This window comes from Eumetopias jubatus, unplaced genomic scaffold (assembly GCF_037043125.1).
Source record: "Eumetopias jubatus isolate StellerSeaLion01/CBP00866 unplaced genomic scaffold, mEumJub1_p1.0 scaffold_1, whole genome shotgun sequence".
In the NCBI taxonomy this organism is placed as follows: domain Eukaryota; kingdom Metazoa; phylum Chordata; class Mammalia; order Carnivora; family Otariidae; genus Eumetopias; species Eumetopias jubatus.
This window is the reverse complement of record NW_028274807.1, coordinates 166962678-166979371: the sequence shown is the minus strand read 5'-3', so window position 1 is coordinate 166979371 and position 16694 is coordinate 166962678. Positions and strand designations below refer to the sequence as shown.

The 16694-nt window shown below is 51.2% G+C and overlaps 2 protein-coding genes across 4 annotated transcripts; one reads left to right on the top strand and one right to left on the bottom strand.

Annotated features, from left to right (window-relative positions):
- Positions 1-573: 573 nt before the first annotated feature.
- On the top strand, positions 574-5858 carry OGG1 (8-oxoguanine DNA glycosylase). 2 transcript variants are annotated; one of them, XM_028101707.1, is made up of 8 exons: positions 574-640; positions 941-1048; positions 1486-1733; positions 2317-2496; positions 3918-4099; positions 4933-5083; positions 5219-5268; positions 5544-5858. In XM_028101707.1, exons 2-8 carry the CDS (start codon positions 942-944, stop codon positions 5739-5741), a joined length of 1116 nt encoding a protein of 371 aa, XP_027957508.1. In that variant the 5' UTR covers positions 574-640; position 941; the 3' UTR covers positions 5742-5858. The 2 variants fall into 2 exon arrangements, with proteins under 2 accessions (XP_027957508.1, XP_027957509.1); XM_028101708.2 differs by having other exon boundaries at positions 629-706.
- Positions 5796-16687, bottom strand: CAMK1 (calcium/calmodulin dependent protein kinase I). 2 transcript variants are annotated; one of them, XM_088027395.1, is made up of 12 exons: positions 16604-16687; positions 14473-14587; positions 11901-12032; positions 10592-10666; positions 10368-10506; positions 9427-9553; positions 9257-9332; positions 8453-8565; positions 7783-7861; positions 7599-7686; positions 6182-6299; positions 5796-6073 (listed from the first exon to the last, which is right to left on the bottom strand). In XM_088027395.1, exons 2-12 carry the CDS (start codon positions 14553-14555, stop codon positions 5991-5993), a joined length of 1113 nt encoding a protein of 370 aa, XP_087883521.1. In that variant the 5' UTR covers positions 14556-14587; positions 16604-16687; the 3' UTR covers positions 5796-5990. The 2 variants fall into 2 exon arrangements, with proteins under 2 accessions (XP_087883521.1, XP_087883523.1); XM_088027397.1 differs by lacking the exon at positions 16604-16687 and adding an exon at positions 14807-14828.
- Positions 16688-16694: the final 7 nt, after the last annotated feature.

Here is a 16694-nt window from a genome sequence, read left to right as displayed (position 1 = left end):
CTGACGGAGTGAAGTCTTGAGGCCTGACCGCGGAGTCGAGGCTCAGTGAGGCCTTCTGGAGCGGAGCGGCCCAGCCGGCGAGTGCGAAGACAGGATCCGCAGGCGACAGACGCTGTGGAGACGCCTCACGGGGGCTCGCAGGGGCCCGAGCTGTGTTCGGGTCCGATTCTCGGTCAAGAGGGCGAATATCTGACTGGAGAAGCTCGGTGGAGAAAGGCTTTCTGAGGACGGTGAGGGACAGGATTTGGTTCTGCGGGCAGGCAAGCCTGAGAAACCCCGAGGGTCTGAGGAGATCAGGCCGTAAGGATTGGGGCCCGAGAGGGCATTCTGCGGCCGGTCCGCGGGGCGCGGGGATTGGACACCCTGGCGTGCCGAGTGCAGACATCCCCAGAGGAGAGGCCCAGAGCGGGCAGCGAGCCCAGCGCGCGCCAACCGCTGCGGCGCCTCAGAGAGGCCCGCCCACCTACCACCCCACCCTGTTCTCATTGGCGCCTCTCACTTCTTCGCGGATTGGCTACCTCCGGATCCAATAAGCCAGGCCTGAGTCCTACTTCCGGGGAGAGTGAGGTCGGCCCCTGGAGAAGCCGGAAGAGTGCATTTGCGCGCGCTTCCCAAAGTCGCTGCGGCTCGGAGGGCAGTGGTGCGCGCCGCGCGGGAGGCGGGGGCTGGGGAGGATACGTAAGGAGGAAGGGCGGAGGATTGGAGGGTGAGGTGCCCTTGCGGACCGTAAGGGGCGGGGCCTACGGGGAGTGGAAGAATTAAATGAAACTGGGCGGGCCTTAAGTAAACTAGGGGACAAGGGCTTGGTGGGCGAGGCCTTAAGGGCTGTGTAGTCTGTGTGGGCGTGGTCTTTTGGCTAAGGGAGATCTGGTACCGAGTGGGCGGGGCCATTATGAGGCGGAGCCTGGCGTGGAATTGTTCGCTCCCTTCTGCTATGCAGCATGGGGCATCGTACTCTAGCTTCTTTCCCGGCCCTGTGGGCCTCCATCCCCTGTCCACGCTCGGAGCTGCGCCTGGACCTGGTTCTGGCTTCCGGACAGTCCTTCCGGTGAGTGACCCTGACTCCTCGACCCTCGACACTGCAGGTCTGGAGTGTAAAGGAATGTTGGGGGTAATGGCAGAAACCTCAGGGTACAAAAGAGGAAATTGAGGCACGGGTGGTGAGCTTGTTTACCCCCTTTATAAAGTGGAGGTAAAAAAGCAGTGCAGGGGTACTTGGGTGGCCGAGTCGGAAGCATCCGACTCTTGATCTCTGCTCAGGTCTTGATCTCAGGGTCCTGAGTTCAAGCCCCACGTTGGGCTCCACGCTGGACATGGAGCTAACTTAAAAAAAAAAAAAAAAAGCCAGTGTATTGTTGTGAGGATCAAATGACTTGGCATTTCCTAAGTCAGTTTTGTGTATGAAGCTGTTGTAGGATGGGAGGGCCCCAAAGGGTGCAAGAAAGAAAACTGAGTACCAGGGCTGCTGTGTGCCTGGGGTCTCAGGTGGAGGGAACAAAACCCTGCGCACTGGACTGGAGTGCTGGCGAACCAGGTATGGACACTGACCCAGACTGAGGAGCAGCTCTACTGTACTGTGTACCGAGGCGACAAGGGATGGGTTGGCAGGCCTACACCAGAAGAGCTAAAGACTGTGCACCAGTACTTCCAGCTGGATGTCAGCCTGGCTCAACTATATCACCATTGGAGTTCTGTGGACCCCCACTTTCAAGAAGTGGCTCAGAAATTCCAAGGTGAGTTCAAGGATTGGGGCAGGGGTTGGAGTTCTTGTAATTTGGTTAAATTACACAGTTTCACCATCTGTAAAATGGGGATTATATCAGAATTTTACAAGGATTCGTAAATCAGAATTTTACAAGGATTAAAGTAGTTAATTTAACGTGTAAAGTTTTGCTTAGAATAGTGCCTGACACATACTAATTATTTATTACTATTATTATTCTTCTGCTGATTACCACAGTGTAGTGACAAGGATATTGGGCCAAATCCTGGCTGTGTGACCTAGGGCAGGTGACATCATTCAGTCTGTAAATATTTACAGAGCATCTGCTATGTGACTGGATATAGCAGTGAACAAAACAGACACAAATCCCCATCCTCATAGTGTTTACATTGTGGCTTCTTTATCTGTGAAATGTAATGATAGCCCAGACCTCATGGATTCTATGAGGAATGAGAGTTCTGGTGTTGCTTTCTTTAAAAATACTGTCCATCATTCCCCTGGGATGCTTCTAGGTCTTTGGTGCCTAGGATCTGAGGGTGAGAAGAGGCCACTCCTGACAGCAGGTCTGTATCCTATCCCCTACCTTTCCCCAGGTGTGCGACTCCTGCAACAGGACCCCATCGAGTGCCTTTTCTCCTTCATCTGTTCCTCCAACAACAACATTGCTCGCATAACTGGCATGGTAGAACGGCTCTGTCAGGCCTTTGGACCTCGGCTCATCCAGCTTGATGATGTCACCTACCATGGCTTCCCCAGCCTGCAGGCTCTGGCTGGTGAGTAGGTGGGTCCCTGCCCTCAGACCCTCCAATAGCTTTCAGGGTCTCTTCACTTCTCCCCTGGTCCCCTCTCCCATCTCAAAGCTTCTTGCCTTCCCAAACACTTCCAGAACCAACTTGCCTGGTCTGATCAGCCCCACCAAATCCTCCCCGTCTGTCCCTAAAATGTCAGCAGCTCACTAGTCTTTGCTTTTTACCCCATGGGTTCAGTGCTTCATCAAAAAAAACAAAACAAAAAAACCCCACTATATATAGTATATGGTACTTTGGGGTTAAGAGCATTCATTCTGGAGACAGACTGCCTAGGTCTGAATTCTACCTTTGGCACTTGACATCTAGCTGTATGACCTTGAGCACATTATTTAGTCTCTCTGTGTCAGTTTTTTCATCTGGAACAAGATAATAATGGCACCTACCTATCAGAGTTGCCACAAGGGTGAAGTAAAGAAATACACATACTGCATCTAGGACAGTGTTTGACATACAGGAATTATGCAGAAAACTTAAGTTGCCATCTCTAAGGGAACCCAAAAATTTTGCATCCAAGAGCATTAGTGTTCTTCATAGCAGCCCTGTAAGGCAAATATTTTATAGAGGCAAATATATCTGTTGGCAGATGTGAGAATAAAGCGAAGAGACGTGCTTAGGGACTGCATAGTAAGGAAACAGGCCAGCTAGAGAAAAGAGAATGTTTTTGGTACTTAGAAACCCCATCTTGGGGGGGTTGGGGAATAGAAACCCAGTCTTATGTCTCAGCTCCCAGTTTAGTAGTCATAAGACCAAAAGAATTCATTTACCTATCCAAGCTTCTCTTGTTTGTAGGATGGGAATAACAGTTTCTATTCAGAAGGGTTTGAGTGGTGAGTAAAGCATTCATGAGGCAGGGTGCTCTAAGGGTCTAAGAGCATGGGCTTTGGTTTCCCAGACCTGGGTGCAAGATCCCATCTACACCCTGTCCTTTCTCGAGCAAGTTATTACCCTAAATAATAGTGCTGTCGTCAGGGTCCTTGAGAAAAGTGTAATAATGTACCTAAAGCACTTTGCCCCCACACGATACCCAGCACTTGATAATAGAAGCTATTGTTATTATGGTTATTATTTGAGATCATAGATGTGAATGCACTTCGGAAAGGTTAAAGAACTCAACTGGGGAGTTCCACCAGGGCAGCAAGTCCTTCTTGTCCCTGCTCCAGTGCCCAACACTGGGTAGTAGGTGCTCAGAAAACATTTGTAGAGGGGCAGAACCCAGGCTTTAACCCTTACTTTTGCACAAGTGTCCTGGCATCTCCCAAAGGGCAATGAGGTGGGAGAGAGGTGCCTAGGGAAAGCATTCCTGTGAGGCAGAGGGCTCACACATTAGCTTGAAGACAAGAAGTATTTGAAGATGCTTGACCCCTACTCTCCCCAACTCCCAACAGGGCCAGAGGTAGAGGCTCAGCTCAGGAAGCTGGGCCTGGGGTACCGTGCCCGCTACGTGAGTGCCAGTGCTCGAGCCATCCTAGAAGAACAGGGTGGGCTGCCCTGGCTGCGGCAGCTGCACAAGGCCCCTTACGAGGAGGCCCACAAGGCCCTCTGCACCTTGCCCGGGGTGGGCACCAAGGTGAGGTCCCATTGGGATAGGAGCTACCCTTACAACCCATGTGGAGAATAGCAAAGAGACAAGGCAAGCCTGAGAGCTGGCTACATGCTTGGCTTCTGGAGCCAGGGCAGGAAGAGAAAGGATACAAGCAGATGTTTTATTAGAGAAAATGCAAAGTGCAGAAGGAGTATACAGGACTTTGTCCCTTGAGTGCATTTTTAAAAAGGCTATTCAGGTGCACATATACACTGCTATATGTGTACAAAAATTTCCAGAAGGAACCACAGGAAACTTAATAGTGGTTACCTATGGGAAGACAAGTGGAAAGATGTTTTTCCTTTTCATGTTGTTCTTATCTTGAAATTATATGTACTTATAAAAGTTTTTGTTTAATATCAACAAGGTTTGCTAACAGTAAAATGATTGGGAATTGGGCATTTATTGTTTTCTTCTTTATACTTCTGTCTAGATTAAAAATGGATTTTTGTTTAAAAACCTTTTTAATGGGCTCTGAACTTCAGCCTAACAGAGAATCTTGGTTCTGCCTCTTCTAGCCATGTAACCTTGGCTAAGTCACTTCACCTTTCGGAACCTGTTTTCTTGTTTGCAGAATGGATATAGTACTGCCTTCTTCCCAGGTTATGATGAGAACCTGGCCCACATGGGTGTTTACACAGTAGAAATCTCATCATAGCTATTTTTAAAGTTATTACAAGATGGTGTATATTGATGGAGAATATAAAATAATAGTAACCTCGGAGTAGAGAAGGAAACAGCCAGCTTTGGGACCAGAAGCAGGATGCTGGCTGGATCCTGCCATTCCTCCTCTGTGGCTCACTCTTTTTCTTTCAAAGGTGGCTGACTGCATCTGCTTGATGGCCCTAGACAAGCCCCAGGCCGTGCCCGTGGATGTCCACATGTGGCAGATTGCCCAGCGTGACTACAGCTGGCACCCCACCACGTCCCAGGCCAAGGGTCCAAGCCCGCAGGCTAACAGGGAACTGGGTAAGGAGAGAGTGGGACACTGGAGCTGGGAGTGGGCTGAGGTGGTAGAAACTTTTCACACCTCTCCATAAAATCCCACTCCTGTGGATAGGGAGTAGGAGGGCCAATTAATTTCACCTTATCACTCTGGTGTAGGAAGCTTTTTCCGGAGCCTGTGGGGACCTTATGCTGGCTGGGCCCAAGCAGTAAGTGTACTGAAGCTTCTCTTCCTCCTCCTCCTCCCACCCAGACCCCTTAGGACTCCTCCCCCAGCCCTGACCCAGTTGACTCCTCCACCACCACTGCCATTCCAGGTGGTCCTCCAGGACTCTTCACCCACCCCAGCCCTGACTCTAGTGGGCGCTCCTTGCCCTGACCCTGCTCCCCGTGAACTCTTGTAGCTCTCCACACTGCCACCAGCCCCACCAGCCCTGACTCCGTGTACCCTGACCCCCAAGAGTGTCCTCCCTGCTGCCCCCAGGTACTGTTCAGTGCTGACCTGTGCCAACCCCACCGGGCTCAGGAGCCACCAGCAAAGCGCAGGAGATCTACAGACCCAGAAGGCTACGTGGGGGGCACTGGACAAAGGGGTTCCCCAAATACCTCTCCCCCCATCCAGTTTTGTGTTGGGAAGGGGGCATCCTGCAACTACCTCAGGGGCCAGGTGCACTCAAATTAAGTAGTTTGCACAGCAGTGTGGGGTGGGGATTCCCTGGAGAGACAGAGCTACCTATGTTTTTATCTCTTCCCTTTATTACAAGAAAGAACAATAAAATAGAAACATTTGTATGGAAAATGCAGCAGAGGAGTGATAGGGAAAGGGGTGGGTAGGCGGCGGGGCAGGGTAACTCTCCAATTCAGGGAGGGATGGGGAGCAGGGTGCCCCAACCCCTCCCACGCGAAGGGTTTGGACCCTGGATCTGGGGCCCTAGAGCTGTGGAGGCAGCGCAGGGGACAGTCCCGGACCCGGCTCCGCGCAGCCGTCTCGACAGCAGCAGCCAGCTGCTGGCCCTGCATGAGGAGAGAGAACAGAGTTGGCCATAGGCGCAGACCCTCCACTCCAGCCTGGATGCCTCTTCATGGACCACTCACGCCCTTGCATAGAGCACTGGTCCTCACCCCCAGCTGCTGGTGTCAGCAGCTCCCCGTGGCTCGCCGTCGGTCCCTGCCCCTCCTGGCTGGTGCCCAGCTGGAGCTTCCTCATGTGCCGCACCACAGCCGTGGCATTGAAAGCTTGCTGTGGGGAGAAGGGGGAGATCATGTGACAGGGTCTAGTGGTGGAATTCTTGCACTGGTTTTGTTATTTTTCCTTCAGGTGTTAGTGGTTGATCCACTAAAGCCCCTGAAACCTCTACAAGTCTTTATTAAATGACACTCAGCCATATTATATATTTACACACACATACATGCATATATATAAAATATGTGTATATGAACAAGTATATATTATAACCCTTTATAATTAATTGATCGCAAACACTTAATATAGCAGCATGTGTCAGGCACTGTTCTAAGCACTTTATTTAGCAATTCATTTAATCTTCACAGAGGTCTTTGAGGTGGGCTCTGTTAGTGTCACCATTGCCACAGGAGAAAACAGGCACAGGGAGGTTGAATAACTTGCCCACGTACCTTTGTGTATCATTCTCTACTTCACATATCCACCAAGGTGTCCGGCACATACCTCAAATTCACCATGTCCAAAACCAGAATCACCCCCCCCAAGTGTGTACTCCTGGGATCCCCATCTCAATGATAGTACCACCATTCACCATTTCCCCAACCAAAATCTTGGGCTAGCCCTTGACAACTCTCTCTGCCAACATCTCTTCTACCATCACTTGTCAGTTCTACCTCCTAAAGGACTCCTGAGCCATCCACTGTTCTCTGGTCCAAGCCCTCACCATCTCCTGCCCACATCTCTGCTACAGCCTCCCAGGCGTGAGTCCATGGCTCTCTCTGCACCCTGAGAGCCCTTTCTGGAAGGCAGGTTACTGCTGAAAATCTTTCTGGGGCTCGCCAGTATCTTCAGGACTGAGTCCGTTCTCCACTGTGGCACTCGAGGCCTCTACCTGCATTTCCAGTCTGGGCTCCTGCCCCGCAACCCCTCCAGTCCATCCGGGCTTACTGAGCACGTGCACCTCCCTGAATGGCCACATTCTCTCTCTCTTGCCTCTGGCCCTCTGCATGCCAGTTCCCTCTGCCGCAGACATGATTCTGCTGTAGCTGGCTAATTCCTACTCAGCTGTCGAGTCTGATAGGTCTGTCAGGCCATCAGCATCCTTCCAGGACCCCGTAGATTGGAGTAGATGTCTCTGAGTTATACTGTTCTCCCTCTAGCCTTGGAGGTCAGGGACTCTCACTGGGATAGAGTAGGTGTCAGGGAGTGTTGAATGAATGAGTTTCTTTAGTAAGCATCCCTGAGCAGTTACTGTGTGCTTGACTTGATGCTAGGTGCTGTGGGAGCTGAGGTCTGGAGTGGGCTGGGAAGGACGCCTAGGGAGGCTGGGACCCAGGATTAGGAACGTGGGCTCACCTTCCACTTGCTCTTGGCAAAATTCTTCTTGATCTGCTCACTCACCGACTGGTGAATATTCTTATCTAGAGCCGTATCTCCTGCAATCCTAGGATGGGGGTGTGTGGAGGGTTGTCTGTGAAGGCAGAGGGAGCCTTGAGGGCCCCAGACCCCACCCCAGCTTGCAGCTTGTGGGAGCTCTCACCATGGGTGCTGCAAGGCCTGTTCACAGGTGAACCTCTTTTCAGGATCCTTCTCCATCAAGTGCCGGATGAAGTCTTTGGCTGAACCCCCAAGGCAAGAGCAAAGACAGAAACAGCATGGTGGTGCCTGTGGACACCCCCAAGACAAAACCCACCCCCTCAGGTCTGGCCTGGCATTTAAGCAAGACAAGAGGCCAGATCTGTCCATGCGGCACCCGATCCCCCTTGTACTCTTTCTCTAAGCACCCCCCCACCGCAGCCTTCCAGCTCTCTCCTTTTTCCCGTATGAAAAACTTGTTCTTAAAGAAGATTCTACTCAGTGTATTCACACTGATGTGTAAGTGACTGATAATGGCTTCATAGGTTTGCCTCCTAATAGGCACAAAAGGACAGATGAGAACCTTCATGGTGGTGTTTGAGGCATTAGGAAGTCAAATGGGTGAGGTATTTTCAAAAATACTATTTTTGAAGGTGAATGAATGCAGGCCTACAAGCTTCTCAGACCGGGGGCCAGGCAGAGGGAAGCACCTGGGGTGGGGTGTCTGGTCTGGAAAACAGCTCTTAGCTTGGGGCTGGGGAATCTGACCAAAGGCAGGCAGTGAAGAGACCCCAAAACAGATGTGAAAGGCACCAGAGGTAGGGCCCAGGGGAAGAAGGCAAAGCCTCAAATACCAGAGTCAGAGATGTCGTCCCAGTAAGGAGAGTCAAACTCGTACTCGGCCTTCAAAATCTGTTCAAAGAGTTTGGCATCATTCTCGTCATAGAAGGGGGGGTAACCGCAGAGCCTGGGCAGGGAGAAACTCATCCTCATATCCACTTTCAGTGCACCCATTGGCTCCAGGAAGGAGCTTTGGGGCAGTCTTCGGTCAGGCAGCACCCACAGGAAGGAGTTCCCCCTTTTACAAAGAGGGGATATCTGCCCCTCTCTGATTTTTTTCATTCCTGTCCAGCTACACTGGCCTTTCTGTTTCTTAATTTTCTACCATCTTTCCTTCCTCAGGGCCTTTGCACTTGCTGGTCCTTCTGCCTAAACCATTCTTCCCCCACACCTCGAATGTCTGGCTCCCTCACTTCATTCAGGAGGCTGTTCAAGTGTCACCTCCTAAGAAAGGACTTTCCTGACCTTATCTAAAATGGCTTCCATCCCCATCTCCCTACCCTGCTTGATTTTTCTTCATAGTATTTTAATACCTGACATTATTTTATAGATGTATTTACTTGTTTATTATCTATCTCCCCTACTAGAGTTTTTGCTCCCTGAGGGCAGGCACTTTGTTTTGTTCTCTGCTAAATCCCCAGTGCTTAGCATAATGCCAGAAACATAGTATATATTGAATGAAGTAATCTTACTCATTAATTGCTAGATATAAACATAGGCGGCAGGAAAGAAGAAATAGCAGAGAGGAGGAAGAGAGCAAAGTAGGGGAGAGGAGAACACTGGAGCCACATGCCCCAATGGCCAAGCCCCCCACTCACAGAATGTAGGCAATGACCCCAATGGACCAGCAATCCACTGCCTTGCTGTAGGGCTTCTGGGCCAGGACCTCGGGGGCTATGGAGGGAAAGGGACATGGTGGTGACAAATCTCTGCCCTGTAGCTCCCAATTCCTCCCCTACACATGGCCCCAGCCCAGGATGCTCCATACCCACATATCCTGGGGTTCCACAGGCTGTGGAGAGCACACTGCCGGGGTCCTCCATCTTGGAGAGCCCAAAGTCAGAGATCATGATCTTGGAGTCCTCATCCAGGCTGTAGTACAACAGGTTCTCTGGCTTGGAAGGGGGAGGGAAAGGAAGAGGCAGAGATGGCCAGACGCTGGCAGAACCATCTGCCTCCCCAAGCACCCCTCAAAAACTGAGCCTCCCAAAAGCCACTGTGTTGAAGGCACATGAAGCTCAAGGAAGTTCTCAAGGAGGTTAAAAGTACCAGAAAGGACAAGGGCCTCGGGAATGTGAGAGGGAATTTTCTATAAACCTCAGGTTTATATTGTGAGCCCTGAATAATTTTTGAGCACCTACTGTGTGCCAGATCCTGTGCTAGTGCTTGATTTCATTTCTTCCTTACCACATCCCTGTCAGGCCGATCTGAATAATCCCACTTTACAGATGGGAAAACTGATGCCTTGAGAGGCAAAGTGACTTGCCTGAGAACCTACAGTTAGGGAGTAGTAGGGACGGAATTCAAGCCCAGATCTGTCTCACCCCAGCGCTTTTCTAGACCGGAGGAGATGTACTACAAAATGTGAATCCATCATAGTCTCTGAGGTGTAGGATTTCAGGGGTTTCTGGCTTCCTTCTTTATGTTTTGCTGTCCCCTCCAAGTTTTCTACGAAGAGCAAGGGGGACTTTTATTATGAGAAAAAGACCTAGCCGTTATTTGGACAAAAATACCAGCTCCGTTCACCTTTGTATCCATTTAAGTGTCCAAACTGGAAGGGGAAGAGGCAGTTTAGGCTTTACAGGGTGCATTTTGCAGAAGGGAAGCCAAAGCTCAGGGAAGGGGTAAGAGTTGCCCCAGGTCATACAGTCAGGGGTTTGCGGAGGCCCCACCCGGCACCCCAGCTCGCCACACACCCTCGTACCCCACCTTGAGGTCTCGGTGTACGATGCCCAGGTCGTGCAGGTACTTGACGGCATCTAGCACCTGGAAGATGAGGCGGCTGGCGTCCCGCTCCGTGTAGAAGCCTTTCTCCACAATGCGGTCAAACAGTTCCCCGCCGGACACCCTGCAGCCGGGGACAGGACAGTCTGGCCACAGAGGCTAGGGAGGGGCAGCAGGGGGAGGTGTGAGCAAGGGGTGGGGCCACTCACAGCTGCATGATGAGGTAGAGGTGACCCCCACTCTCATAGATGTCATCCAGGGCTACAATGTTGGGGTGCTTGATCCTGAGAGGAGAAATGAGGTAGTTCAGAGCTGAGGACAGCTCAGCCACTTTGCTACCCTCACCTCGAAAGACCACCACTGCAGACCTGGGCAGGACAAACCAGAGTTCTGGGTCCCAAAAGGAAAAGCTGATTTACCACAATTTATTATGATGTAATGGAAGGTAGGAGAGCACAGAGATTGTAAACAAACACTGGGCCCTAGCATCGGACCCATCTGACTGGGTCTCACCTGCCTCTAGTGCGTGCTGTCGGAGGCAAGTCTTTTTACCTTGCGGCACTGATCAATACACGCTTTTCAAGTGTTTCTGTGTTTATAAGTCCGTCAGCCTCTGCCACCAGAACACCAGCTCCAGGAGACCAGGGGCTTTATCTTACCATTGTTCCTCCCACACCTGGTGTAGAGTAAGTGCTCACTTATTCATTGAATATTAAGCCTCAGTTTCCTCATCTATAATATGAAGCCAATGACTTCCCTCAGTACTTCCCTCAAAGAGTTGAGGTGAGGATCACGTGAGAAAATGCAGGTAAGAATCTTGGTATAATGCCTGGTACACGGTGAATGCTCAATAAATGAACCAATGATGGTGACTGAGCTTGACAGAAGCCATGGCTCTGCCACAAAGTTGCTGTGTGACCTTGGGCGAATCCCTTACCCTCTCTGGGCCTCAGTCCCCTCCCCCACCCAGTAGTGGAAATTATCATTTCATCCCTGCCCAGGGTGGTTGGAAAGCTCAGGAGAGAGGATGGAAGTGAAGGTTCTCTATAAGCTTTCCAGTGAGGGCAGCAGGTTTCACATCAGTATGAGCTAATCATAGACTAGTTGGTTATTTGATCAGAGGGTCATGAGACAGGCATTTTTTAACTTCCTGAGTGGCTTTAATATATAGGGGGGAACTTGAGGTAGGTCTACGATCGCACCAGTTGAGATACATTGCTTCAAGCCATGCTCAAGGATTGGCTTTTAGATCTGACTGAACAGATTAAACCACTGTAAATAAGCAGTGGCCTTTCAGTCACATCTGTCATGTTAACTGCTGCACTAGACACAGGAGATAAAGGAACCTCTAATGTTCTCCACAACCCTACCAAGTGGAGATTATTACCCCATTTTATAAATGAGCAATTTGAGGCTCACAAGTTAAACGATTTGCCCAAAGCACAAAGCAGAGGTAGGAAGAGAATGGGAGGAGTCAAGGCAGGGTCAACCCAGGCAGAAACAAGGTGGCCCACGCACTTATGCAGGACAGCGATCTCATTCTCCATGCTGCCCTCCTTGCCCTCCAGAGCCTTCTTGGCGATGCATTTGATGGCCACCAGCTTGTGAGTTCTCTTATCTTCTGCCAGGATTACCTCTGAGAAGGCCCCCCTGCAGAGAGAGGGGATTCATGAGCTGGGGAACTGGAACCTTAGCTTCCCTTCAGCCCCTCCTCCATACCCCTAAGGGTTAGGTGACCACCTGTGAACCAAGGATGTGGGATGAGCCTCCCTCCATCACTCTTCCACCCACCCACCCACTCCCGACCCCGGCCGCGCGGTGGTCACATGACCCAGGTCTGGCCAATCAGAGTAGCCTATCCCTGGCTACAGTAATTGGGTCCTGTGATGCAAGCCAGGTTACTGGCACTTTGAGAATGAGCAGCTTTTTGGGCGCCTGGGTGGCTCAGTTAGTTAAACGACTGCCTTCGGCTCAGGTCATGATCTTGGAGTCCCGGGATCGAGTCCCGCATCGAGTCCCGCATTGGGCTCCCCACTCAGCGGGGAGTCTGCTTCTCCCTCTGACCCTCTCCCCTCTCATGCTCTATCTCATTCTCTCTCTCAGATAAATATATAAATAAAATCTTAAAAAAAAAAAAAAAGAATGAGCAGCTTTTTTCTACCAAGCTGGTAAGATGGGAGCCTGGAGCTAATGATGGTTATCTTTGCCACCACTTGAGAAGAGCCTGCTTGAGAACGAAGGTAACACAAAGGAAATCAGAGCTAAGAAATTCCTGATGACAATTTCCTGATAACAACATGTGAGTCTCTGAATCCAGCCATGCCTGACGTTTATGCCCTCAGCTTATTGATTTTTTTTTTAAGGTTTTATTTATTCATCTGACAGAAACAGAGACAGCCAGAGCAGGAACACAAGCAGGAGTGGGAGAGGGAGAAGCAGGCTTCCCGCCGAGCAGGGAGCCCGATGTGGGGCTCGATCCCAGGACCCTGGGATCATGACCCGAGCCGAAGGCAGAGGCTTAACGACTGAGCCACCCAGGCGCCCCCTCAGCTTATTGATTTATGCACAACTGATTCATTTCTTTTTCTGCTACAGTCAATTTGAGTCATGGTTTATAAACACCTTTTATATCCTTGAAGAACCATCAGCATCACCTGGGAACTTTTTTATGAGTGCAGAATCTCAGGTCTCAACCCCAGACCCACTAAGTCAGAATCTGCATTTTAACAAGCTCTTCAGGTAATCTATGCTCACTGAAATTTGAGAAGCAATATTTTACAACAAGCTCTTAGAAAAGAGCAAACTCATTTGCACTAGAGTTCACTGATAAGGAGGATATACTGGAGTATTTTTCTAGGACTTCTTGCTTTCTCTGGGATAAGAGGAAGTCATATGTCAAAACCATCTCTTGTGGTAAAATCTCAATCATCAGAATAACTAGTGACTGTGGGGGCGCCTGCATGGCTCAGTCAGTTGGGCATCTCCCTTTGGCTCAGGTCGTGATCTCGGGGTCCCAGGGTCGAGCCCCATGTCAGGCTCCCTGCTCCACGGGGAGCCTACTTCTCCCTCTGCCTCTCCCCTGACTTGTGCTCTCTCTCTCAAATAAATAAATAAAATCTTGGAAAAAAAAAAACACAAAAAAAACCTAGTGACTCTGGTAGCCTCATTGCTGGTTTCCAGTCTTGTCCCTCTCCAATTTACCCTCCACGCTTTGGCCAGAGTGACCATCCTCAATTGCAAGCCTGCGAAAATGTCTTAAATGTCTTCCTATGGCTCGTGAGACAAAGTCCAGCCTCCATAACTCGGCTTTCAAGGCCTTACATGACCTGCTCTCTCTTCTCAGCCACTTCTTGCACTCTTCCCCAGTCTCTGATTATAATAAGCTCTATCATTCTTATCCTCTTTCCACACATAACCTGCTTCTCAGCCTTTGCTTATGCTCTTCCTTCTGCCTGGAATGCCCTTCTCCCTCTCTGACAAGTGCATTTCTGCTTATCCTTCAGTCCCTAGCTCAAATACCCGCTTCTCCAGAAAGGTTTCCCCAGGCAGAAGCCACCATTCTGGGCTCTACAAAGTCCTCATTCCTGACTTTAACGGGAGCACATCATATACCCTCTTGTCATTTTCCCTGGGTGTGTTTCCCTCACATGTTTAGGACCGACTTGAGGGGCAGAAATCAGGTTTGGGTTATTTCTGGATTCCCACCACTGAGAAAAGAACCATGCCCAGCTTCAGTTCCTAACCTAGGCCAAAACCCCCAGCTCTTGGCCAAAAATTGGAAAAACTGGCTCCTTCCTTCTCCCTTACTTCGTTCTCTTCACAGGAACCCAGAGCTGTAGCCAAGAGCAGTGTCTGTTCTACCCACTGTCAGCCAGAAGTGAAAACATGGGCCAGACTGGGCCATGGCAAGGCTGCCACGGGGCTGGGACTATAGGAAACAGGAAGCGATGATCAACTGACCAGAGGAAGTACCACCCTGGACTCAGCCTCCCCAGCCAGCCAGGCCCAAGAATGAAGACCTTCCCAACCCACCCCCTAGCTCAGACAGCCCCCCCCCCCACCGCCCCCGCTTGCCTGCCCTGAGACTCACGTTCCCAGAACATCACGGAAGTCGTAAATGTCCCTAATGTCCTCCACCTGCTTCCAGCTGGGGCCGTCCACTGCCCCCCGCATGGCCCACTGCCCCCTGGCCACAGCCAGGGCTCCTGAGAAGGGGAATGGAGGGAAAAGACTCAGTGGGGCCCAGCCTTCTATGTTGGAACTTCGGGAACTGAGGCCCCATTCAGTCATTCAGCCTGCATTTATTCATTCCTTGGTTCATTCATTTGACAAAATTATTCAGCAAATTCATTCATTCACCAGTCATTTGTTTCTCCCACAAGTCCTCATGCCTAGACATTCGTTCACTAATTTATTCAGCTTACCTCCCAGTTTCTCCCTCTCCAAATCCAAACACTCAGGTGGACACTGACCCCCAGGAGGACAGCAGAGAAGACCCCAGAGCAGCTTGTAGAAGCACAGGGTCCTGGAGGGTCCCCCTATCCCCAGAACCAGCAATGTCTCAGCCCCACCCTGGGAATTGCTGGGGTGTCTCCTCTCCTTCCTTTTTCTTCTCCCACCCAGCCTCTCGGAAATCAGGTTTCCGGCAGCCTGGGCTTCCAGCAATATCTCAGCCACGTTTTTAAATAGCTCCTTCTGCACTGTTACCACAGCAACAACAGCCACAGCTGGAGCTCCCCAGGCCTCCTATTACCCCCCTCTCCCTCCTGGCTCCCTGTTTGGGTCCCAGAAGCCTGAGAAATGGGCTTCTTCTGACCCTGATCTAGCTGGTACCTTTCTCCATTGAGACCTCTGTCAGCCGGAGGGTGGGAGTTCTCTCCCCATTTATCAGATGGACAATGGGGAGACTGAGGTTGGCAATGGATAGGGACTGGGTCCATCTTTGCCCAAATGATGACTGGCTGGGGTCCAGCTAAGCTTGCTGAGGACAAAGGACTTTGATGGGGCCACTCTCAGCTTGTCTTTCCAATTTGCAGCCAGACTGGGGCCCATTCAGAGCCCAGCATGCTGTGTGACCTCAAGGAAGGGACTTTCCCTTTCTGTTTCCTCTGTGGGAGAATGAGGGATGGTGTCCTGACTAGAGTCCCTGGTGTGAGATCCCACTCCTTGGATGGGACCTGGTTCTCTGGAGGGGCCTGACCACCTATCCCAGGGGCAGAAACTTTTAGGAAAGGAGACATGATGGTAAGCTCTCAAGGCAGAGTTTTAAAACCCACCTGGAGGCTTGGCAAATGCAACCCTCACAGGTCCACAGACACACCCGGACACACCAAGCTCCACCCACACCTCTGAACAAAAATACCTGCCCCAAGATTCAGTACATTCCATACCCAGATACCCCAACACCCTATCATACATGTAAACCCAGACATCAGCACACATGTCCACATACACACTCCCCCCAGACATCCTCACACCCAAACATCCCTCCCACGGATCCCTCTTACACCCCCCCAAAACACACATCTGCACACACACACACACACATTCCTCACCTATGTACTGGACATCCCAGATTCACTCATACCCTTCATCCTGTTTCTATACACCTTAGAAACTCCTGTGCTCCAAACCGCACCCCAACTCCTTACACACCTAACTTCAAACATCCTCAATACACAATCGTATAGCCTCAACTCTTACTACTCTTGAGCCAGATACCAGCATGCACAACACTTGGACACACATCTGCAACAAAAACAGATTCCCAGACACCCCCACCCATAAATATACCCTTACATGCAACTCCATATCTGATCCACATGCCTGTGCTAAGACATTAGCACAACCCAACACAGCCCCCACATATCTATAGCTCCAAATGCCAAGTCCGTCCATATTCAGGCCCAGTCGATCACAGGCGCGCGCGCGCGCGCGCGCGCGCACACACACACACACACACACACACACACACACACACACACCTCCCCACCTTCCTCTAGTACACACTCAGTTCCCCCACAGCCGCCCGGCACCTGCTGGGCCTCGGGCGGACGTTGGAGAGAAAGGCCCTGCCTTGCCTCTCCCTGCCTATCCAGAGCCCAGCCCGTCCGGGCACCCACTCCCATCCTTGGGTGAGGGTATCCAACGAGCTACTGAGGGCGTCTGGCCACCCCTCCTCCGCGCCCCGGAGCACAGGCGGGGCGGTGCCTGGGCTGTACCTGCGGCTGCCCCGCCGCGGGGCTGGCTGGGAGGCCCGAGGTGGCTGGCGCCGAGCTCTGGCTGTCGGTTGCCGTCCGCCGCCGCTCCGCT